The sequence below is a fragment of the Pleurodeles waltl genome, chromosome 7 (assembly GCF_031143425.1).
Source record: "Pleurodeles waltl isolate 20211129_DDA chromosome 7, aPleWal1.hap1.20221129, whole genome shotgun sequence".
Lineage (NCBI taxonomy): Eukaryota > Metazoa > Chordata > Amphibia > Caudata > Salamandridae > Pleurodeles > Pleurodeles waltl.
The window spans coordinates 560552446-560578700 of record NC_090446.1 but is presented as its reverse complement, the minus strand read 5'-3'; the positions used below and the strand labels follow the sequence as shown (position 1 = coordinate 560578700).

General features: G+C 44.9%; 1 protein-coding gene across 1 annotated transcript in view; it reads left to right on the top strand.

The window, feature by feature from the left end:
• The window catches only part of PARP2 (poly(ADP-ribose) polymerase 2), a 283463-nt gene that overhangs the window by 131558 nt on the left and 125650 nt on the right, over positions 1–26255 (top strand). The window contains exons 8-9 of the mRNA XM_069244318.1: positions 12405–12501; positions 13243–13318. Of these exons, the coding sequence (XP_069100419.1) occupies positions 12405–12501; positions 13243–13318 (173 nt within the window). The remainder of the gene's footprint in view (positions 1–12404; positions 12502–13242; positions 13319–26255) is intronic.

The following is a 26255-nucleotide window of genomic DNA, read 5'->3' as shown; positions in this document are numbered from 1 at the left end:
TATGTTGGGTGAAGGAAAGTAGTGTCAAAGATCTTGCTTTGGTATCATGGGATATGGAAAAAGCGTTTGTCACGTTATGCTGGTGGTAATTAATTACTGCTTTAAAAAACATGAATTTCGGCACTCGCATCTTAAACATGGCCTCACTTTTTTGTACAAAAACACTGGCCAGGCTCAGAACTAATGAATATATCTCAGGTGAATGCTGCTTGTCCTGGCGATGGAACCATTGGTGTGTAGATTGAGGCGGGTCATGAATGTCTGGTCCATGAAACCATTGATGCAGAAGCATGTAGTGTCCCTTTACAAAGACAGCCTACTGCTCTGATGTTGACAGACTTTAAAAAAAAAAAAAGTCCCTGTGGATACTACTGGATGAACTGGAATATTTTGGCAGGCAGAGAGGATTGAAGATGAATAAGCACAAGGCCTCCTTTTACCCCCTGGCACACTTGCAGCAAGCACCCTAATCTGAATCATCAGCATGCACCAGATTTTTAAAAATAAAAACCTGAACAGCCAACTTGTTGCTTTTCGGATTCACATCTCAAGTAGAAAGGGCAGATCTTGTCAGGATAGATGAATAAGCCTTTCACATTCGGAAAATGGGGTGGCCGGTTTGCCATTGTAGCATTTTGTATTGGCTTAAAGAGCATACATTTCAATAGAGGCACAATGAGAGGAGAAAATTCTTGTTAGGCCCAAGGATAACTTTTACAGGCAGCATATCCTAGCGTGAGTTAAGATAAAAGGATACTGATGTTTAAGGGGTACCAGATTGTAATCATTTCAGATACAACTAGTTTTATAGAAAGAAGATGAAAGGAGTTGGAACTATTAAAGTTTATTTAGTCCACAGAACAAAGACATGGATAGTTTTCTAGGCTAGATTGAGAGTTGGCTGGGCTTTTACACTCAAATCTTTTCTGGGATGCTGATTAGTCTGGCTCTTTTAAGGCTACTGACAGGAAAAGGAAAAAGATAAGTGAGCTGAGGAGGGGCAAAATGGTAGGTGCATCGTTCTTTATTTCTGCATGTCATTATTTTTGTTGAAACCCCCTAATGCATGGGCTGAGACCCGCATTTGGGGCCAAACACTGGATGCATTTTGAGGCTAATCTGAGTTTCTGTGTGTAAAGGTAATCACAAATGTAGGAAGCTGGCTCTCTATGGTGTACTGAAAAGAACTACATTGTGCAGAGAGTCCAGTGGATACCCAGTCAGTTTGCAGAGGCAAAAGTAGATAGGCCTAATGCTCTATTTTATTGTAGTTTGGGTGAGCAGTGAGGCTTATCAGAGGACAGTGCTAATTATTTGTTGTACTTACAGAGGCAATAAATGAGGCACACACTCAAAGAATAAATCTGAGACCAATTTATGTATACTTTGAACCCAAGAACTTCGTTATAAGGTAAGTATGTCTTCTATCATAAATACTTTTAGTTGCAAAACTCGACACAGGGCAATTTCAGAGTTCACTGTTAAGCTATAGAATGAAAGCACATTCAGCAAATAAGCACTTTACAACGACGAAGGGACCAACCTTGTAGACTTAAAGTGAGTACTGGGCAAGTGTCAGGACCACACCAACAGGTCACTCCGGGCAGCACTAAGGCAGCCAGGAGCAGAGGTGCAGTATGGCATTGGGTGTCCAATGTATTTAATTGGGGATTGGTCCTGTAGGAAAATGCCCTTGTTGGCATGGCTACCCCCCATGCTGCCCCCGCCTCACCCCCCATCACACTATTTGCTTGATATTGATGTCAACTTTGAGAGTGTGCTTGGGACCCTGCTAACCAGTCCCCAGCACTAGTGTTCTTTCCCAAAATCTGTACCTTTGTTTCCACAATTGGCACACCCATGACACAGAGTAAAGTCCCTTGTAAAAGATACCCATGGTACCAAGGGCCCTGTGGCCAGGGAAGGTCCCCAAGGGCTGCAGCATGTATTATGCCACCCTGGAGGACCCCTCACCAAGCACATGTACACTGCCTTTGCAGCTTGTGTGTGCTGTTGGGGAGCAAAAGGCAAAGTCGACTTGGTACCCTCACAGGGTGTCATGCTCACAAACCACTGCTTGTGGCATAGGTAAGTCACCCCTCTAGCAGGCCTTACAGCCCTAAGGCAGGGTGCACTATACCACAGGTGAGGGCATGTATGAACACATGGGGTGAGAGCCTTTGTGCTCTCGGCCAGAAACAAAGCTTGTCCTGGGTGGAGGTGCTTCACTCCTCCCCCTGCAGGAACAGTAACACCTGGTGGTGAGCCTCAAAGGCTCAAGCCTCTTGTTACAGTTCCCCAGGGCACTACAGCTAGTGAAGTTGCCTACCCCCTGGACAAAGCCCCACTTTTGGGGCTAAGCCCGGTGGGAAATTTAGGGGAAGCAGGAAGGAGTGACCACCCCAGCTAGGACCAACCCTAAGGTGTCCAGAGGTGTGACCACCCCCTCCCTGCAGAACCATCCATCTTAGTTTGGAGGACATGGACCAATAGGGTTAGGTTTGTGTCCCCTTCTCCAAAGGGAGTGGACACAAGAAGGGTGTAGCCACCCTTAGGGACAGTAGCCATTGGCTACAGCTCTCTGACCCCTGTAACGCCCCTAAATCCAGGATTTAATGGCTCCCATGAACCCAGTTCATAAGATTCCTGGCAACCTCACAAGAAAGAAGAAGGACTGCTAAGCTGAAACCCCAACAGAGAAGAAGGAAGACAAAAACTGTCGGCCGGCCAGAATCCTGCTTCAGAGAACCTGCAACAGGAAAGCGACGCTTCCTGTGGGTCCAGCGACCTCTGCCAAGCCTCCATAGGACTGCCTGCATCACAGAGGACCAAGAACTCCCGTGGACAGTAGTCGTGTCCAAGAAGAAACTACATCTAACAATTCCAAAGCCTCCCCGGATCCGTGAGTACTGGCTACCTGCACCTGACACCCACGGCCCGTGTTCAGGTGGCCCAACTGACTAGAGGGGATCCCCAGGCAATCCAGAGCAATTGCTCACCCCGGGTTGACCTCCCCTGTCCCCCATGACAATGCCTGCAGTGTGAATCCAAAGACGACCCCCCCCCCCTGACCGCAAAAGCTCTGGATGAAGATACCCTTCGCCAACTTGTTCACTGCACTCGCAGCCCCCTGGCCTTGGGAAACCCAACCTCAGGTGCAGCAACTTTCAACAGGCGGCCCTCCTACTTGCCCAGCCTGTGTTTCTCTGAAACCGACCCCCTGGAACCAGTCTGCAGCATCTAAGCGACCCCTAGGCTTCCCTCATAGGAAAATACTGGGAGCCTGAAGCTGTCTTTGCACCCGGCCGCCCCTGTGCTGCTGAGGGTGTTTGTGTTTGGTCCTTACCTGTGGACCCCACGGTGCTCCTCTAAACCCCCAAGGTGTGCCCTCCGAAGACACGTGTACTTACCTGCCAGCAGATCTGAAACCGAGGGCCCCAAGTCTCCATAGGAGCCCATGTTATATTTGCCTAAACTTTGACCTCTGCACCCGGCCGGCCCAGTGTTGCTAGTGGTGGGTGTATGGGGTTAAGTTGAACCCCAGCCTGTGGACTTCCTAACCCCCAGAGACTGGAACTGTAAGCTCTATACTTAAGTGTAAAACATACTAACTTCTCTTCCCCCAGGAACTGTTTCTGAAAATTAAATTGCAGTGCCAACTTATAAAACAGATTGCCATTCATTCAAAAACTGTATAACTTACCGATTCTTATCAAAGTAATATTGATACATATTTGAAATACCTATTTATTGATGTACTTACCTGCAACCTGAATCTTGTGGCTCTAGAAATAAATTAATTCATGTAACAGGCAACTGGAACAGAAAAGAAAACTCTATGTGGGTTAGTGCTTGAAAAGGGTGGAGAATAAATAGCTCCAGTAAAAAGCACTTTGGCCAGTCTCCAAATTTCTTTTAATGTATGTATGTACGTATTATGCATGTGGTATTTCTATAGCTCAAAACTAGCAAAAAAGCAGCAGATCACAGTACAAGGTCAAAGACAAGCATAAAGTCAACAGTTGATAGGAGAGGTAGCTGATTTTTACTTGTTAGAAGTTAGGTCTCTAGTTGGTGGAGGTTTACAGTCTGTCCAAGTAGGGACCACAATCCTAGTCAGGGCAAGTGAGGTACACACTAAACATTTACCTGAGCTCACCCTCTAGTAGCTTGGCACAGAGCAGTCAGGCTAAACTAAAGAGGCAATGTGTAACGTATTTGTGCACAAACACAGTGAAAACACCACAAAAGGACTTCACACCAGTTTAGAAAAATAGCCAATATTTATCTGCGTTAAAGAAGACCAAAACAACAAAAATCCAACATACACAAGCCAAGTTATTCATTTGGAAAGATTAAGTCAAAATGCAGTACTTAGAAGACAATAGTTCCTATCCAGGGCTATCTGGTCACGCTGGACTGGGGCAAATCCTTAAGTTTAGCCCGACTGCAATGGAGCGCGGGCCGGGTACAAGAGTCATGCAGATGCGCTGACAGTACCTTAGTTTCTTCGATGGTTGGTGGCAATGCGTTGATCCAAGGAGGGATACGTCGTGCTGGCAGGCGATGCGTCATTTCCTCATCGGGCAACTTAGTTGATGCATGGATGTCCAGAAGTGATGAGTACCAGTTCCGATGCCTCAGTGCTGGGTCGGCCATGGGGCTGCATTGAAAGTCATGTTGTTGCTTCACGCAGTCGGTGAGCGGTGTCCGCGGCTTTGGTGCTGGCAGTGGCAAAGCGCCATTTCTGCAGCAAGATGTGTTGGTTCCAAGTGACACCCTGGTGTTGCTTCGTCAGTTCTTGTGTGGCAGCACCGCACTCACCTCCACGGGCCCAGGACTGGATTTGGCATCACTTGGCAGAGCGGGGCTCACAGCAGAGGAGCTCAGGTGCTGGTAGCAAGATGCAGGTGAAGTTTTTGATATCCATGAGACTTCAGAAACAGGAGGCAAACTGAGTCAGGCCCTTGGAGAAACTTTAGATTGGAATATGTAGAGTTAGATCCAGTCCTCCCACTCCCAGACAAGACAAAGCAGGCTAATACAGCAAAGCAAACAGCAAAGTAGCAGTCCCTCCTGACAGCACAGCATCACTTCTTCCTGGTAGAATGTCCTCAGTCGAGAAGTGTTCTGGGTGTATAGTGTCGGAGGCCCAGTACATATACCCAAAAGTCTTTTGAGGTTGGGGTATGTCAAAGGAATTCTCTGAAGTGCACAAGGATCCCTTTCAAACCAGCAGTGGTTCCAGACTACCAGCTTGGGGTAAGCAGCCCTTTATATGAGAGCAGGCCACAAACTATTCAGATGTAAGTATGAACTACCTCTCCCTGACCAGGAAGACTATTAGTATGCAGAGATATCCCCTGTCACACCCAGCCCTTCCCATTTCTGGCTGTCTGGAGAGAATGCACAAATGTAACTGTCACCCAAATGTAGCTGTCATTCAGATGTGTATTCAGAGACAGGCTGAGGCACAGAATGGTTAAAGTAAGAAAGTGCTATCTTTCTAAAAGTGCCATTTTCAGACCTACAATTTAAAAAACAACTTTAACAAAAGATGTATTTTTAAATTGTGAGTTCAGAGACACCACACTCCATTTTTCTGTCTTTTCCCAATTGGAACTTACGCTTACTGTTAGACTATGGGAGAGATAGTCCTTGCAATAGTGAAAAACGAATTTAAGAGTTCATCAATATCTTGACATGGTAAATTTAAAAGTACATGTCTAACTTTTTAAATGCACTGCACCTTGCCCTTGGGGCTAACCAGGGACTACCTTAGGTGTGACCTATATGTAATAAAAAGGAAGGTTTGGGCATGGTAAGTGGGTACATTGGCCAGTTTGAGATGTCAGTTTAAAACTGCCCATACAGGCTCTGCAGTGGCAGGCTGGAGACATGTTTGAAAGGCTACGGAGTGGGTGGCACAATCAGGGCTGCAGCTCACTAGTAGCATTTGAATTACAGGCCCTGGGCACACACAGCGCACTTTACTAGGAACTTAGCAGTAAATCAGATATACCAATCATGGAGAAACCAATGTTGCCATGTTTTAGACACAGAGCACATGCACTGGAGCACTGGTCAGAAGTGAGAAAGTGCACAGAGTCCTAAAGCCAGCAAAAGCAGGGTCACAAAAACAGGAGGAGGAAGGCAAAAAGTCTGGGGATGACCCTGCGGAAAGGGTCATTTCCAGTATTACTGATGCTCTTTTCATAGGTAACATCCAAGTCCAGCTCCTGTGCATTCCATTCATTTTGCTTGATATTTCTAACAACTTTGTCTGCTTCATCGGTGTCCTCGTGTCATAGTCCTCTTTTCCAAACTCATATTATATATTGTATAAAATAACTTGTAGGGAAAGTTTGCAGTGTGTCATGGTTTATGCATGCAGCTCACTCAGTAAGCAGTTGTCACGCCTCTTGATTGAATTTGCTTTCAATCATGTGGGTGTTATGGTACCCTCACTCTTCTCTACAGCCACACCGTCCCCACAGACATGGCCCTGACTATCCTTGGGTGACTGCTCACTTGGTACCAGTCATTGAGGTGGATGGGGTGCCAACTGCTGTGACACCACTTTGGGTTGGGTCTTGGCTCCCCCAGGCTGTTGCCTTAGAGGCTTTCTGGGCGTGGGACTCCATAGGTCTCTCTGCATTGAGGGATGTCTGGGTGGGCATGTCTATGTGCACTTTCCAACAACTGTGAAATACACTGTAGGCCTCCCTTGACTCCTTGGTGCCCCTCCTCCACGCCAGTCCCCTGGAAATGCTCTTGTTGGAATCGCGGTTGGTCATGCATGGCGTATCTTGCCACTACTGTTTACTAGTAAGTAATACTCCCCAGCCAATGACTACCCTAAGGGAGAGGTTAGAGGTTGATTTGGGCCCCTCCTACAATGCTACGACTGAGTGGAAGCGAAAATGGCCCTTCAATCCCAGGCAATATCAAGGAAGCTCCTCCTCATTCAGTAAAAGTATCTACACCACGTCCCCAAGGCTACATAGCATGAGATCCACACTACCACCAAATTGCTGGTGGTGCTGACACCCACTGTGCACTTTCTTTCATATGGTCTGGGATTGCCCAATCCTTCAAACATAATGGTCACACACTTGCACTATCTCTCGTGTTGTGAACAGGTCAATTCCCTTAGTTCAGAAATTAATCCTGTTGGACTTGCTGGACGCTTAGGGAGGGAGTCGTGTTCGACAGCTTGTTGGTCTGGTTATCATTATCGCAAAGAGAGACATTGCCCGTCACTGACATTCTAGCTTGGCCCCACCATTGCTCGAGTGGACACAGGAAATGGACCTTGTCACTGCTGCTGAAAAACATGTTTTTAAATCCAAAGGATGCCTGGATAGACAAAACAAACTGTGGGGCAAATGGTTGGCATATTCGGACTCTTGACTTCTACAATGTGAACCTTCTTTAACATATGTTTGTAGTTTTGCAAGCTGTGCACTCCCAGGTGGAGCTTAATGCAGCACTGTTACCTTGTGTGTTGTGTTTGCTTTATTAAGAAATTTGAAAATCAATAGCCAGATTTATAATTAAAAAACATCATGTGGGTATGCTGAATCTCAAACCCTGGCAATTATGTCAGTGATTTCCCTTGAGTATTTGGTTGAGACATCAAATGCCAGATTTCTGTTTTTTATTTTGTTGTGCATTTGTTTATTAGTTTTCATTTTAAAGGATACAGCAACAACAATCATGAGTAAACATAACAACATCGATTAGCAAGTCACACCTTGACAATCTTTTGGATCATAAGATAATGTAGAGTTGTGTTTATGAGCAACTGCTATCTCGTGCAATGAAGTTAACACAATGAAAATACAAAAAAGATGTCAGTGTACAAACGTGTTCAGTAAACGCTGAATATGGGTCACCACTAAGCTGCTAATGTCAAGAGCCATTGAAGAATGCAAAAATAGAAATAAACATTTCCATTATGATTAGTCCCTCATGCGCTGGGATGAAAAACAACACAAAACCCGCTGGCCCAACCCCCCCCTTCTCCTTACAACAGTTAATTTCCACTTGGAGTGCGAATGCCCAAAGAAAAGAGTAGTATATGTGAATAATTTGCACAGGAAATAAATAAAAAACATGAATTGAGGTAAATCACTTGGGCAAGAAACAAAACTGTCAGAGAGGTACTCTGGGTGTTTTGGATTCCTGAGTGTGCGCTGCCCCTATCCAACCCACTCCCCAAAACATGGGCGTGGTCAGTGGTGGTGTGGGTGGTCTCCTGAAAGTCTGTTAGGATAGCATCCCAGCTAGGTGTTATTGGATACTTACAGAGTCCCAAGTTGCCTTCTTTGCGCAGGGTAACTCCCTCCTCCCGGGCCCATGCAGTCAGGGACGACATCCAGGCCGCGAGGATGGCGTGGTTCATGTGTTGTCCATCTCCTTGTGATGAGGCATTTGACTGTTAAAAAGCCTATGTCTAAGAAGCAGGGTGAGGCTCTGTTTCTTATCCCTGCAAAAAAGACCCAGGAGGTACACCTCCCATGTATGAGCTACAGTCACTCCATGCAGGAAGAGAGGCAAGATACTACACCTTGCCAATACTGATAGAGATGGGCAGGTCCGTAGCATATGGAGTAGATCTGCATTAGTCAGCACAGCGGCGAAAAACCTCTGTACGATTAAAATAACAGTTAATTTTGGATGGAGTGAGGTAGGCCCAATGGATGATGTAACCTTGGATAAGCCTAAATCTGGCATTATTGAAAATTCCTGGCGGACCTTCCAGCAGGGCAGTCCACATTTTGTCTGTGTGTAGACAGGAGAGGTCATCCTCCCCCAACGACGATGGGGGTTGGGGGGGGGGGAGGCAACATTGTAGCATGTGTGCAGAGGAAGTCAGAAAACCAGTGGATCAGACGTTTAACTGGTCCTGTAACGTGAAGAAACTCCATGGTGAGATGTGTCTGATTCTCTTGTGTCAGGTCGCCCACTTATGCCGTAGTGCCACAGTCAAGGAATTATAGAGTAGGAAGTGGGCTGGGGGTAAACCCATCATCTGTGATCAGTATGTCGAATGAGAGAAGGGTCCCATCTCGGTAGAGGATCGCCTAGCTTGTGTATAATGGCAGTGTGCCAGTCAGTCGCTTTCGATAAGGAGGTAAGGCCTCAATCCCTGGGTGTACCATGGATGGGCATTGCTGGGGCATAAGGAGTAAAAGAACGTGTGAGGAAGAGACTACAACAAAAGCAACGGCTGGCCAGCTGCAGGAGAATGGAATCTTGCATAGGGTGTTTAGAGCAAGGATGGAACAGCTGAACAATATTGATGTGGGTCCAGTCGGGCAATGTTGTGGCAGTGACAGACAACTGTAACCCCACTAACCACTTGGCTGCCTATTGTAGTTGGGATGAAATGTAATAGTGTTTTGAAATTAGGGACAGCTATCACTCCCTGGTCCTTTGGTAAATAGTTTCAAGAGAGCTATCCTGCAGCAAGAATTTTTCTAAATTAAATCCCAGAGGGAGCACTCAGACGAGTGAAAAAAGTGTGTTTTGGGGGGGGGGGGGGGGGGGGACATATACGGGAAGATTGGTAAAATAATACAAGAGTCTAGGGAGAACCACCATTTTAAGAACCCCTCCACTGACCGAGGTAATGTACGCCATAAGGACATTTGAAACTTAAGAGATGTTATGGCATGGGCAAGGTTGCCATCAAAGAGGTCAAGAGTTGAATGGTATATCCGGATCCCCAGGTAGCTAAACATAGCAGGTTGCTAAAGTACCTGAGTACCGTTAAGGATAAGCTCTGGGCTGGGCATCATGGATCTGAAGGGGAATAGACATGTTTTTGACCAGTTTACTTTCAGGCCAGAAAAGGTAGCATAATGATTAAGTGTCTGGGCAATTGAAGTCGGGGACGAGTGTGTGTCTCGAATATAAAAAAGAGCAGGTTGTCTGCGTAAAGCAAGACTACATGAATGCCATCCCCAAGGCATGTCCCAGTCACTACCCTGCTCCCGAAGAGCCAGTGCTCAGGGCTCTACTGCCAGGGCAAAAACTAAAGGGGAGAGAGGACATCCCTGTTCAGTGCCCCTGTATATCTGTATTGGGTCTGAGATAAAAGGACCTGTTTTGACTCTGGCTTCAGGTACAGTGTATAATAGTTGTACCAGGCAAATAAAACTGAGTCCAATTCTGTAAAATGGGAGTGTTGCAAACAAACAGACCCACTCTGAGTCTAAGGCCTTTTCAAAGTCTAGCACCAAACATCCTACATTTGGCCAATGGTACACAGCTTATTTCATAACACGGAAGAAGGGTCTAAGGTTGAGGGAGGTGTTGCGGTCTGGAACAAACCTGTTCTGGTCTGGGTAGACTAAGGAGGGGACTAGGGGTGCAAGGCTCTTGGTCAGTATTTTAAAATCAGTGTTCAGTAGGGCATGGGGTGTCTATGAACCACAAGTTGTTTAGTCCCTGCCTGGCTTGGGAAGAAAAATAAGTAGCGCTTCTCGAAGGGAGGCAATGAGAGAAGCTGACCATAGGACCTCATCGTAAAATACTTGTAGCTGGGGAGCTAGGAGGCAGGCATAAGTTTTGTAAAATTCAGTAAGTAAGCCTTCCTATCCTGGTGTTTTATTGGTGGCTAGGGCCCTAATACCTTCCTTGTTTCCAACAGAGTTCTGGGGTCATCTAGTTCAGTCCGTTGATCAGGAGTGAGGCAGGGTGTAAAGACATGTTTGAGAGAAAGGAGGTGATTTCATCCAGAGTCGCACATGTGACAGATAGATACAATGCAGTATAGTGGTGTGTCAGTTCATCATGAATGGCACATTGAGTGTAAAGCAGCCTATTAGCAGTGTGGAGCATAGTGTCACAATAGTTTGTTGAGTTTGGTCCTAGCATATTAACCATGCCAAAAGGGAGACGGAGTGGTCCGCTGAGCTGTGGGTTCTATGCCAAACTGCAGTTTATCATTGGAGGGGTGAGGGGGGCTGGATGTGTGTGTGTGTAGGTTGTTGTTGGAAAATGGCCTCTCTGAATGGCCACCCAAAACCTTTTGCTTTCCACCTCTTCTTTTTCTGACCTGAGTTTTGCTGGCTTTAGGACTCTGGAAGCTTTACCACTGCTTACCAGTGTTTAAGTGCATGTGCTCTCTCCCTAAAAACATGGTAACATTGGTTCCTACCCAATTTGCATATTTAATTTACCAGTAGGTCCCTAGTAAAGTGCACTACATGGTACCAAGGCCTGTAAATGTAATGATGCTAGTGGACCTGCAACAATGATTGTGCATCCACATAAGTAGCCTCTTAACCATGTCACAGCCCTGCCATTGCAAGGCCTGTGTGTGGAGTTTCACTGCCACTTCGACTTGGCATTTAAAACTACTTGTCAAGCCTTAAACTCCCATTTTTCTAAATATAGGTCACCCCTAAGGTAGGCCCTAGGTAACCCATAGGGCAGGGTGCTATGTAGATAAAAGGCAGGACATGTACTTATGTGTTTTACATGTCCTGGTAGTGAAAAACTCTTAAATTGGTTTTCCACTACTGTGAGGCCTGCTCCTCTCATACCAGCTAGTTGAGAGTTATCCTTAGGAGATTCCTCCTTCAACTGTATCCACGTTCCTGCCTCTTCACCTTCTTCGGAGATGGTTGTGGAATGTGATTCAGGAGCCTAACATCATTTAATGCATTTCAGTGTTCCCCTGCCTCTGTTAGGCCTGTCACTCCCCGCTCCTCCAGTTGTAGAGTAAGGCATTTAACTGAAGTCCCTCTCTTCGAAGTGGCTTGGTTCTCCAAACTTCCTCAGTTCTGTCCAACTCCAGGTGGAAACCTTGATCCACCCTCACTCACAGGATTAGTGCTCTGCCACTAGTTCCCAAATCACCATCTTTGGTGTGTTCTTAGATCCTTGGTGACAAAATACAATATGTTCAGTGTGGTTTCTCAGCTGCTCTACAAAGTCACTGAGGGGCACCCTAATTGTAGTCACCTCTGTGTGGGTTTCATCCCCTTCTGCTACTGTTCATCCATGGGATCTCAGGGTGAAAATTGACACAAGCCTTCCTGTGCCCCCTTTCTGACAGGTTTAGGTTTCAGAGCTTGGAAGAAAAACAGGTTGTAGAATATGAACAGTTGAAAGAAAATCAGTTTACCTGTAAAATATTAGCATTTTAAACAGTGTAAATTTTGTAATTCCTTTTGCCCATATCCAGATTAATATTTAAAGTTAATGGGTGAAATGTTTTAGTTGCATGAGTAGCACTGAATGTATAGTTTTAGGCAGTAGTCATTCAGCACCGTTACGTCATCTGATAACAGAGGCAGATACAACACAAATCTCATCTGGCAATCGAAGCTTATGAAACACAAATATACAATTTAATTTACATATCTTGTTCTATTTTTATCGTACAGACTAACCTTCAATTCAACAACAACAAATACTACCTCATTCAGTTACTCGAGGATGATCACCAGAAGAGCTTCAGCGTGTGGATGAGATGGGGAAGAGGTATACTTGGCTGTGCATATGTTATTTTGAAGAGCGGGGCAGGCTGATGGTTTGGATTGTGTCCTAAAAAGAGGATGTAATACATTGTGTCAGAATTTGAAAATGTCATACCAGCACTCCTTAAGTAGTATTTTGGAAGTATTAATGCCTGTTAAATGAGGGAGTAGACTGTTACTAGGACTGTGATTATTATAGGAAGCTGGTCTCCATTCAGAGGCATGCAGTGCTCTACCTTACCTCACACCAGGTCTCTGCATTGGACTGACAGGCCGTGTGCTTGCCTTTTCCTCGCATACACACAAACACACTATTCAGGTTTTAGTATTATGTATTTTCCTCATATCTTTTTCCTCTTCGCCGTCCGTTTTAGTCTACAACTTTTCTGTCCTGTGATAGCTTGTTCATTCCTTCACTATTTGTGTTTTATTTGCTTTTGTGTCTCCAAATCTTTTTCTTTTTAAAATTGTGTGTTTATCCTTTTAAGTCGGAAAGCAGTTGTTACTTTATAGTTGAAAGTTCAGTCCTTAATCGGTGAGAATTTGTAACACCATTTCCATAAGCTCTATGTATCCTAGCAACCAGATACGCCTTTACCCTGAGCATTTCATGATTTGACATATCATTGATCTTGGTTAAGGATCTGTAAAATTAGAACTGTTGCTACAGATAATATTTTTAATACATTTGTTGTATCTTGTTATCTGTAACCTTCCTTTTTCTATTTTGTTTTCTCCATGTCAGTTGGGAAGGTTGGTCAGAATTCACTTGTGATATGTGGAGCAGATCTGGAGAAAGCAAAGCAAATCTTTGAAAAGAAGTAAGTTTTTCCAGTGGCATCCTCCTCTTCTGTCTGGTTGACTCTCAGTATTGTGTTGTTTAACTCAATACTTTTGGGCTTAGTGTTCTTTTCTTTTTCATGTGCCTATCACCCAGATCCACTTGGCACCTAAATGTCCAAAGATAGATTTATATGGTGCATCTTTAGGCTTTGCTTTTAGTCCCATTTCCTGGCTGCAATAATTTCTTTCAAAATGTGTACAGGCTAGTAGCTTATAGGCCCACTAGAACCTCCGATAGGGTGACAGTCAGTGATTAAGACGTGTTCTGGAACAGTTGACATTAGTGATAACTTTACATGCCAAATCCAACTCCTTTCTGTGAGGCAGTCCTCAAACCAAGTTTGGAAAGCACCCATAGTTAGTACCCTTGCAAGGCCATGCAAATGGCAGGATGCAATGTATGTAAATGACTAACAAAGTTAAATGAAGAGCTAAATATCATCCAATTGGTTTCCAGTGAGTTCATCAAAATTGTCACCCCATAACAGTTCTCACGTAGTTTATTGATTCTTATGATTGACATCTCCAGCGGGTAGAATGTCCGGTATGATTTCATACTCTCGTGGTCCTTTTCGCATCTTCAGTCAGTGGTTCCATTGTCTGTACTGGTTCAGGCGACCTTGTACCTGCGACTAGTCTACACTGTTGCATTCAGCAAGAATGTTTCCTTGAGCAAGTCGAATTTCATGAGAACGGATCTACTACAGTTACACTCATCTTCTATCTTTTGGAAAAGTACGAGTTCATGTCCTTCAGCAAGTCAGCACACTGTACGTTAGAAAAACACATTTAATATGAAACCGGGCAGCTAGGCCTCGACTCATGGTAACTAAGGCCTAATGTTTTATTAGCAGAACTTTAGCATTTAACCCTTAATATTTAGTGTAAAACCATACATTAGCATATTAAATCTACATCATTAGTCAGTTTGATTAATCATTGTATACATTGGCGGCCACTCCCCGTGGGCACACTTCAAGTACACGTTTAGCAAAACACATTAATAAATTTTCTATGCGCCATTATTACGCATTAGTTCATAAACATTTCATGTTAATTTCTGAGTATATAAGCTACGCTCTCTCAGTCCCTCCTCTGATGACACTTGTCATCACACAAAACCTTTCCCTTCACAACCTTTCACTTTCTCAGGCCATGCATTTCAATTTTTTCCCCCGGGTGATTTTTCTCAAATTTCTTTGAACATTTTCTCCTTTTTCTTTTCCTCTTTTCTTTTATTGCATTTTGCAAATTTTTTTTTAATCCTTTTACTAATTTTGCATGATAACCACAGTCCGAATAAACAAGTTAAGACAATTAATATACCCCCTATTATTTTTGCAAGTACCCCATTCCAAATACTATTAAACCAGTTCCCTACTTTACTAATTCCTTTCCCAACCTTTTCCCAAACTCCAGGTTCTTTCAGCTCCTTCAAATCTGTACTGTCTCTTGTTAGGTTAGTAAGCATACCTCTAATCTTATTACTATTATCTGGAATAAATGCACAACAGTGGCGCTCATTAAGCATCTTACAGACTCCGCCACTCTTCTCTAAAAGAATGTCTAAAGCAAGCCGGTTTTGAAGAGTCATAGCCCTCTCCGCAGCAAGTTCAGTATCTATCAGGAGTATAGCCCCTGTGAAGTTTGTCAGCATGTTATCCACAATAGTAGACAATTTTCTAATCTTTATGGAGTTTAAGATAACCCCCACTGAAGGAATTATGGGCCATATGTACAAAAGCTTTTTCCCATAGACACAGAATGGGTAAAATCCTTTGGTACATCTGGCCCTATGACTCCAAATATGTCACCTACGACAGCAGCCGTTGTCTCTCTCTTTTGTCTAGCATGATGTAATTCAGACATTTTAGGAAGTTGTTTTAAGTCATCAACTTGGTAGATCTTTGGGAAAATGATTCCAAAATAACATGTCCCATACCATCCCTTTGGAAGACGGTAACAAGCATTAAGTCCACATATATAATAGATCCCAGGGATTGCTAGATCCTGCCCATTTAACATGAACCTCCATTTACTCTGAAACAAAAACACATGCCTGCAGTCACTCGTTCCCACAAATAAAGTGTCATGATCAGATTTTGGCCTATATATACAAAGCTTTCCTACGTGTAATGCATCTATAGCTAATTTACCCTGTGTCTTTATTGCAGTGTAAGCATAATCATTTGCAAACTTGCGTTTTTCTAATCCCTTTTCTAGCCTTTCCTTTAGTGCTTTTCGTCTATCATCAGTGTGATCTAAGAAGCTTTTCTCTACAGGTGTTAGTAAGCAAGTTAGATTATTGCGGTGCGCATAAGCTGTTCCAAATGTAAGTGTCGGCTCAAAGAAACTCCTAACTATTTTGTTATGGTCCTTAGCTAATTTATTTAAAAACTAAATTACGGGCACAAAAGAAAACACTACGTCTAGATTAGAGTAGAAGTATTGAACATGTTCTTAGTTATAGAATCTCGTTAATAGCAAACTACAGCTTATTCCGTAAGTAAGCGGCAGACTATGGTAAGTAACCCCTTCTTGTACTGACGAAGGAATCTTTGTGCACACATAGCAATTCTTTGCATCCATTGTGTCAACATACTTATTCAACAAGCGATAAAAGACATTAGTAGATAGTTCCCTTTTTGAATTAGTTCCGTCATGCAAGTATTTCGTATCCTGCTCAAACTTCTCCTACGGTGTTAGTGTAGCAGTCTCAGGAATTGAAGCATTGTTAGTCACTTTCTTATCCACCAATGGCATTCCCACAATCACAGCTATTATCACTATCGCACACATAATTCCCACACCAACAGCCAAACATGAACGAGTCCTACACTTATTACTATTATCCCTAGTGTTACTCATGATCTGTAAAGAATCAGAGAGCAGAATGATATAAAGCAAGCAATCAACTTGAGGATGATATAAAAAAAGCTCCTTTTTTTTTCTTTCTGTGCAAAGTCTCTCTCTCTTATCAAGTATTTACAGCGTTTCATTCACTCCCAGGACCCTTTGTCAAATCAGGTTAGCAACTTGTCATAATCGGTTTTTCAGAGTCAATTCAGGTTAACAGTGTCACATACGGTAATTTATCAGTCTCTTTACTCTCAGCTTTTCAGCTTTATTCAATCTCAATTTCAATTTAACACAGTCTCTTTCTAGGGTTGAATTCAAGTGCCGTAGTATTGACCTGGAATTTCTCGATTAAAACAGAACGCCAAGAATTCTTGTTGCCGTTCAGCTGATGTTGCATACGCCCATTCAGGACCTGCGTATCTTCTGTTTGCAACTCTTTTTCTTTTCAGTTTGCGATCACCTTGTAACTCTCCTTCACTAAGATCTTCTTTCCTGGTTGTATCAACTTCTTCCTCTATTATGTCGTTAGGGATCACTTTCTCCCCTGCAGCTTGTGGCTCTGGCCAGTTATCTCCCTTAAGTGTTTTCTTTCTGCTCGGCCTTTCAGGATGTTGAACAGTGCCCTCCTCTTGTGCTATGGTGTTTTCTCTTGATGGGTCTGCAAGCAGCTCAGGAGTAGTCAGACCACTTTGTCCTCCTTCTGCCTCATCTCCTTAGCCTTCAGGGTCAGTTATGGGCTCGACTTCAAACCCGTCTCCGTCTGCTTCTGGGAGAAACTCTCTTGGTGCCAGTTCCCCTGTTGCCTCGGCTGAGATAGGCTCACTGTCACCTCTCTTGAACTTGTTTGCTGTTTGAGTGACTAAGGTGTCCTCAGCAGGCTCTCCTTCAGTCTCAGTTCCCCTTTGATTACTCTCTGGCCCTGAGACTTCCTTCTCTGCAGCTGTTGTTTTGGACAATTCAAGTTCCTCATCAGTTGGACACGTAACCTTCTTTGTGTGACTGGCATGTATCCAATTTGGAAGACCTGCACATTTCACAGCAGTAGTAGTTGTCAGTATTACTTGATATGGCCCCTTCCAACGTGGCTCCAAACACTACTTCCTCACGTGTTTCTTGACAACAACCCAGTCACCGGCTTTCAGGGTGTGACCTGGATCCCTTATCGGTGGCAACGTGGTAGCCTCCACCTGGTGAGAGAAAGAGTGGGCCACGTCAGCCAGACCCTTGCAGTAGTCCAACACCATATCATCCTTGATATTCACAAGAGCATTTGCAGGCACTGCGGGCAATCTCATAGCTAGACCCATAAGAATCTCATGAGGAGACAGTCCTTTTTTCTTGTCAGGTGTGTTTCTCATTGACATCAGCACTAAGGGCAATGCATCTGGCCATTTCAAATTGGTAGCTGCGCACATCTTTGCCATTCTCAACTTCAAGGAACCATTCATCTGTTCCACTAGTCCTGATGCTTCAGGGTGATAGCTACAGTGCAACTTCTGTTCAATCTTCAATGCAGCACACAAGAGCCTAATCACCTCATTGTCAAAGTGTCTTCCCCTATCTGATTCTAAAGAGATTGGAAACCCGAAACGTGGTATCAGTTCCCTAAGCAGCAGTTTTGCTACTGTGAGACTGTCATTCCTACGTGTAGGGTAAGCTTCAATCCAGTGACTGAAAACGCACACAATCGCCAACATGTACCTCAGTCCTCCACGCACAGGCATCTCAATAAAATCCATCTGCATTCTGCTAAATGGACCTCCTGCTCTCCCATTGTGGCTCAAATTCACCACGGTCCCTTTTCCTGCATTCATCTGCTGACAGATGATGCACCTGTGACAGATAACCTCTGCAGCTTGTCTGAATTTCGGATTGAACCAATCAATTTTGAACAACCTGATCATTGCGCCTCTCCCAACATGTGCTTGACCATGGTAAAACCTCGCAAACTGTGACAAAAGACTGTTTGACAAAACCATTTTCCCCTCCTCTGAAACCCGTAAGTCATCAGATCTCTGTACGCATTGCATTCTCTGCCAGGAACGTTTCTCCTCTACTGGCACGTCCCTGCAAGGATTTTAACTCATCTAGTGTGTCAACCACCCTTAATGCATACCCTGTGCATGTTTCATTTTCAGTTTCAGGTAACAATTCCCACTGATCTTGAAACGATATACAGTTCAATGCACAAAACCTTGCGACTTGATCTGCATATCCATTTCTCATTGACACAAACTCTTGTGACTTAACATGAGCATTGCATTTCACCACGGCAATTTCAAGAGGTAACTGAATCGTGTGCAACAAATCCTTAATTTTCTTGCCATTTTTCACTGGAGAACCAGAAGAGGTCATGAAACCCCTCTGGGACCATAGTTGGCAAAAATCATGTACAATTCCAAATCTGTATCTGCTGTCAGTGTAGATAGTAACTTTCAGGTTCTCAGCTGCGTGGCATGCCCTAGTATGAGCAATTAATTCAGCCACTTGAGCAGAGTATACTCTTTCGAGCCAGGAAGCTTCTAAGATACCAGTGATCGTACACACGGCATATCCAGCCCCCAGTACTCCCACTGCGTCTCTCGGACATGATCCATCAACAAAGACAATGTAATCATTTTCCTCCAATTGGGTATCTTTAATGTCGGGTCTCGGTTTGGTGCACAGATCTGTTACCTCAAGACAACCATATTCCACTTCCTCAGCATCATCAATGTCTGCATTTTCAATAGGAAGCAAAGTTGCCGGGTTCAATACAGTATATCTTTTCAGGGTTACATTTGGTGACTACAGTATAATTGTTTCATATTTAGTCAAATGTGCATTTGTCATATGCGGAGTCTTTGTTCGGGTCAACAGGATTTCAACTGAATGTGGGACCATTACTGTTAAGGGATGTCCCATTACTATACCTTCACACTTAGTGAGGCTTTGACCAACTGCTGCAACTGCACGCAAACAACCCGGTAAGGCTGCTGCGACTGGGTCCAAAGTAGCTGAAAAATATGCTACTGGACGGTTTGCACCTCCATGGATCTGTGTCAGGACAGACAAAGAACAAGCATCACGTTCATGACAAAACAGTACAAAAGGCTTTATGTAATCAGGCATACCCAAAGCTGGTGCCCTGCACATGCTTTCCCTCAGTTCCATGAATGCCTTCATCTCTTTCTCGGACATGGTTATGGCACACGGGCCATCCTGAATCTCCTAGACCGTCAACCTCACCAAAGGTTTAGAAATTATTGAGAAGTTGGGGATCCACTGACGACAGTAGCCCACCATTCCCCAAAACATCCTAACATCTCTCTTAGTTGTCGGGGGATTCATTTGCAATATGGCTGTCACTCTCTCTTTGGATATTTTCCTCAACCATTTTTCAATCCGATGACCTAAGTATTTCACCTCTTTCTGACAATATTGCAGCTTCTTTCGGTAAACTTTATGTCCATTCTTTCCCAAATGATTCAGTAAGGCAATTGTGTCATACTTGCAGTCATCTTTTGTTCTGGACGCAATCAACAAGTCATCAGTGTACTGTACTAGAGTCGAACTAAAAGGCAACTCCAATGATTCCAAATCCTTCTTCAATATCTGATTGAAGATGGAAGGTGACTCAGAAAACCCTTGAAGAAGAATTCTGCACCAACTGTAAACCTTGTCCAGGAATTTGAAACTGAAAAGAAATTGGCTATCCTCATGAAGAGGCACTGAAACAAATGCTTGAGACAGGTCCACGACTGTGAACCACTCTGCATCACACAGACACTGAAACATAATCACTGCTGGATTTGGCACTATGGGGCAACATTTTACCACAATTTAATTTAATTTGAACCTTCCCACAAGGCTTTTTCAGACCCATTATTGGTGAATTTCACGGGCTACTCAGCACTTCTTTCAGAAGCCCTTGCTTCACAAAGTCCGCAGTTATCTGCGTCACCTGTATAAGGACATATTGTGCCAGGTGGTACTGCGGTACCTGGGGAAACACTGCATTTGGCTTTACCTCTACTTTAACTGGTTCCACTCCTCTTATTAATCCCACTTCCTTTCCCATCAGGTCCCACGCCTTTTCTGTCACTGTTCCCTGTAATTCAGCTGGTAATTCAGTCACTGTGAACATCGGGAATAAGGTTATCAAAGGGTATTCCTCAATTGCCGTCTCCATCTCTAGCTCAGAGATCTGACCACCATCCCCCTCATCATCACTGTTTGTCTGCACCTCAATCCCTTCATTGGAACAAGTAATCAAACACCTCGTCTTACACAGTAAGTCTCTTCCTAGTAAGGATACAGGACTCGAGTCACAGACTACAAATTTCTGTAATCCCTGAAAGTTACCAATCTCAACTTCAACCGGATCTGTATTTGGATTTGTCAGGAACTGATTTGCTACTCCTATGGTACTCCCCGAAAGTGGCAATTTCAGAACCTCTGCACTTCTGACTGTAGAGCGTGTAGCTCCTGTATCAACTAGGAACGAAACCTTATGACCCATTACCTTTCCCTCTACATAGCGGCCCCCCTGATCTACTTCCAGGGACGCTGCAAGCCTGCACTCCTCACTATCTGAACAATCATCCGACCATTCATCGTTTATTCCATCCTCACCACACAATGGGAACTGTTGTAATGTGTTATTTTGGCTAATCGTTTGACCTGTGACCTGTTGAGGAAGCATCACCTGTTGCTGTCCCATTGGAGCCAATGGTATCTGCATTTGCTGTCTAGGTAACATGGGAATCTGTTGTTGTACTTGTTGCACTTGTGCTGGTTGAACACGTGGCATTTGTATCTTTTTTAGGGGCTGTAAACCCTGCATCTGAACCATGTTATTCTGGAAGTTCTGATTTTGACCCCTCACCTTTGGACCCCTCACATTTTGAAATGTACCGACATCATTGCTTTGTTGAACAACACCATCCTGCACCACCATTGGGCATTCCCGCTTCCAGTGCCCCACGCCCCGCACGCGTGACATGGTGACACCTTTTTCATCCCTTGCACATCATTTTGAACCCAACAGTATTAATATCTGGACCACGGTTCACAAAACCTCCTCAACCTCGTCTTCTTGGTTGTGCCTGGAACATTCCATTTCCCTGCGGTTGCTGCTGTACCATCTGCTGTATTCCATTTCCCTGCATCCCTGCTTGCGCTGCCTTAATTTGCATCACTATAACTTTTTCCTTCAACTTTCTCTGTTTCAGCCCAGTCTCGTCACTACAGTATTTCGCATACTGCAACACTTCATCAATCGGCTTCGCTTGCCAACAGATCAAATGATTCTTAATCATCTGGCTAATCTCTGGTCTCAGCCCTTCAACAAACCTGAACACAAGGTGATTCATGTCTTTCGGTTCTATGAATTCAGTACCACTATAGTGTTTGAATGCCTTCAACAACCTCTCATAGTAAGCATGTATCGACTCTTTGGCCTCCTGTGCTGTTCGATCAATTTTCTGCCAATCAGTAACTTTCGGCGACACCTTCTGCTTCAGAAACTCAATCACTTTATGATAATACCTCATCACTTCAGAAGACGGTGCTCCAGTAATTTTGTCCCTTGCCGGCTCCTCTGTCGGCCAATCCTTGCACTCAAGCCATAAATCAGCTGGGACTATAATCTCAAACAGGGTATTCAAGTCATCCCAGAGACATTTTGCAAGCTTCACAAACCTGTCCGTCTGCTGGTACCACTCTATCAGCTTCTCCCTCAACCTGGGGTAATCATTTGTGAATGACAGAATGTCACCTCTAGACCACGGTACATGAACTAAAACCCCTCCAGCTGTTTCTCTCATCTGTAACATCTTTATTGTCCCCGTGTCCGGTGCAGCTTTAGCTTGCTTCGGTTCCGGACCATCACCTTTCTCTTTATCTCTCTTCTTTGCCCATCTGCCTTGCCACTTCTCTAATACTCCCCAGATTTGAGCGCTCTGCAATATCTCTTTAAGATGTGCCTTCATTCCAGTGGATCTCATGGGATCAAAATCCTTAGGCTCAAAGTCTAACCTATAACTGCTCTTCAAATGTTTAGTATTTTCTATGTCTATTCCGTATTTGTCCGCCAGGTTTGCCAACCTCTGATGCACCTTGCTCACTTCCTTGGTTATATTGGGGCACAGATACCTCAATTCTGCCTCTGTGTTTGACTCTAATCTATTCACCCCCATTGTTCCTTCTACTAGTTCTGTGGCTTCTACACCCAGTCTCACAAAATTCAGATATTCTTCCCTTTCTGACCTCTCCGCGGTCACTGTAGTAGTCTGCGTAGTGTTGAGCTTGTCTAAGCACTCGTTCAATTGTTGCGCCGTTAAACCTTTGCAACAAGACATTTCCAGACTGCATCATTGGTGTCTTTGTCGTATTTGTACTCATTACCTGTGGGGTTAGTGGTCCCAACCCTGCTTGCCTCATCGTCTCCAAAGGAACCCCAATTGGAGTAAAGTCCAACAAGGATCTAGACCTTTCGGCTGTCTGTCCTCCCTGTGTTATTCCCTGCAAGTTTCCGGTAGACCCTTCTCTTATTGCCTCTTGGGTCATTACTCCCTGATCACATACGCCAGGCTTACCTTGCGCATACAGCGGAACTGGTGGACCAACAGTAATTGGCAATGTGGACCCCTGTCCACAGCTCATATACAACAAAGCCAGCCCAACCATCGCCCCCATACTCCGCAACATAATCAACTCCTCTTTCGACTCCGCCACCTACCCAGACCCCTGGAAGCATGCGGAAATCACCGCTCTCCTAAAAAAAAAAAACAAATCTGACCCGGAGATCCTTTCCAACTATCTCCCCATCTCCCTCTTCCCTTTCCCCACCGAGGTTGCCGAGAAACTAGTCAACGCCCGCCTATCCCACTTCCTCGAAGCAAACAACACTCTTGACCCCTTACAATCCAGGTTCCGCAAGAACCACAGCACGGAAACCGCCCTCATCGCATGCACTGACGACATGAGGACCAAAGTCAACAAAGGCGAGACCGTCGCACTCATCCCCCTAGACCTCTCCCCAGCCTTTGACACCGTCTGCCACCACACACTCCGCACACGCCTCTACAACATAGGAATTTGCCACAAAGCCTTAGACTGGCTCACCTTCTTCCTCACCGACCGGACCCAGAGAGTCCGCCTCCCACCTTTCCACTCCTCCACTTCCAAGATCATCTGCGGAGTCCCCCAAGGCTCCTCCCTCAGCCCCACACTCTTCAACTTCTACATGATCCCCCTAGCCAACATCCTCCAAGCACACGGAATCACTATCCTCTCCTACGCAGACGACACCCAACTCATCCTCTCCCTCACCCGCTACCCCACCATCGCCAAAACCAACCTACAGACTGCTCTCCTCGACACCGCCAACTGGATGACTACTAACCATCTCAAGCTTAACTCCAACAAAACCGAGATCATCATCTTCAGCCCCAAGAAAACCACATGGGACGACTCCTGGTGGCCCACCGCCCTAGGCCCGCACCCACCCCCGCAAACCACGTACGCAACCTCAGCATCATCCTAGACCCCTCCCTCTCCATGACACAGCAAATCCATGCCCTAACCTCCTCCTGCTTCCACACACTCCGCACTCTAAAAAAAATCCTTCAAATGGATTCCCCCAGAGACCAGGAAGACAGTCACCCATCCACTCATTAGCAGCAGACTAGACTACGGTAATGCCCTCTACGCCGGCACAACACTCAAACTCAAACGCAAACTGAGAATCCAGAACACAGCCGCACGCCTCGTCCTTGGCCTCCCCTCCACAAACATATCTCACCACACCTCAGATCCCTTCACTGGCTCCCCTTAGACCAGAGAATCACATTCAAGATCACCACAGGAGGCAGGTCCTTCTCCTACCTCGCCCCCAAAACCTGGAACTCCCTCCCCACTAGCCTTCGCAAAACCAAAGACCTCCTGCTCTTCAGAAAGAGCCTCAAGACATGGCTGTTCGAAAAGTGACCCTCCCTGCCCCCCTCCCCCTCCTTTTTTTGACCCCACCCCCCCAGCGCCTTGAGACCCTCACAGGTGAAAAGAGCGCTCTATAAACTTTTGATTGATTGATAGCAGCTGGTGACTGTCCAATTCCCAAACCCTGTGGAGCATTAACTCCCATAGCTTGATCCATCATGGGTGCTGTAGATACTGACTGCGGTCCTGCAACAGAAGTGTAACTCAGAACCACCTGTTGCTGCGGCTGGGGCAGCAATTGTGGAGTTGGCTCAATCTGCACTAACTTTGATCTTGTGTATGCTGGATCAGGCGGCACCATCAAACTCGTAGTTGTCTCCAATACTGGGACATCAGGATAGAGCCTCTGAATTGGTGGTAGCTGCAACTGGATCTGCGTGTCTGGCGCAGTGGGTACACTGACACCATTATGTATCAAAACTGTATAATTTTTCTGCACTATAGTCCCGATTCCCTTATTTTGTGCCAGATCTTCAGAACCCACACTAGTGCTCTGTACATTATCATTTATGGCATATGGTGGCGGGCGATCATGTAAAACACTTAATCGTCTGAATCATCTTCATCTACCCAAGACCTCCGAGTCTCCTTTGTCTTACTAGAACCTTTGTCTGTCTTACAAGTGGCTTTCTTTCCCTGTGTCTCATCTTCTTGAGTTATTGCCGGAAACATCTTAATTCCGTCAACTATTCCCCTTCTCCACATCTTGGTCTCATTATCCCATTTAGCTTCAGCTAAAGTCTTTTCTGCTCTTTTCATTCTCCTCATAAATTTCTGCTGCCTCTGTTGTATGGCCATTAAATCCCAGACTGATAATGCCTCATACTGAGCTGGTCTCGGGGGCGGTTTTTGCACACTTAACATCAATCGCCAAATTTTCAAGAATTATTAGTTAAAAGTTCTGTGTTCTGGAAACGCCAAACATCCCTCCTTCTCTGTCAGTTTGCACCACTGCTTTAACGAAAGACATGGCAACTCCCTTCTCCTCCATTACGATATAAGCTGGAGTACCCTCAGGCATTGTAGGCTTCCCCACACTTGCTTTATTATATACATCTCCCCTCAAGGCACACTTTAGAGCCTTGAAAAACTTCACTTTTGCGTCTTTTATTTTGTTTAGAATCTAATCAGGAAGTGACTTTAATTCCCAGAACACTCTTCACCCACCTTCTCAAACAATTGGCTCTCACGGACGGCTGCCAACTGACCTATCCCAGCACGGCTCAAATGACGTCACACTCACACTCTACGGCTGACAAAGTCTTGCGGCTTGTCCTCCTCACACAGAAACTAATGCAATATATTGCGAGCACCTTTAACAACAAAAACCCAAATTTGCCGGTTCACTACAGGAAGGGTAACACAATCGCTTCAGAACTTTACAGAGATTTAACTTGAAGTCTCGGCCGCTACTCTGTCCTTCTCAGCTCCCGCACTCGCACGCAGAATTCGACCCGCAAATCCTACTCTTGACTTGTCAATGCTTCGTTCTAGTGCACTTTAGAACTTGCCAAATCTCCATCAAAGGTTTCACTCGCACAATTTGACTCAAACTCGACTTGTCAACCACGCCTGATTGACCTATTAAACCGCACAAATTACAACATAAAACAAGTGTCTCCTACACTTGTCAATATACTCCGGAGTCTTAGACCACGACGGGTCCGTACATCACCAACAACTGCGTGGATAATTTTTTAGCACAAAGCGCCACACTCACTTGAAGTTCGACGACTTCCCTACTCTCATACTGCGGAGTACGCCCACTCCTACTAAAACAACATAACCTGGCCTAAACACACACAAACTTCACAAATCACCAGCAATATGCATAAGCTGAGCAAGCGCAAATTCTACACCACACATATTAAAACGCCGAGAACATACCCAACTCACTTACGCAAGCTCTGAGATTCTGGGAAAGTCATGGGGAATTTAGAGACACATCATACCTCCAATCTGCATTATCTTGAAAAACAATTCTAAACAATGGTCCTTCGTACTAGGGCCCCGAAAGGGCCAAACCGTCGCTCTGCTACCAGAACTGTTAATGCGTCCCTTTATGACTAATTTATT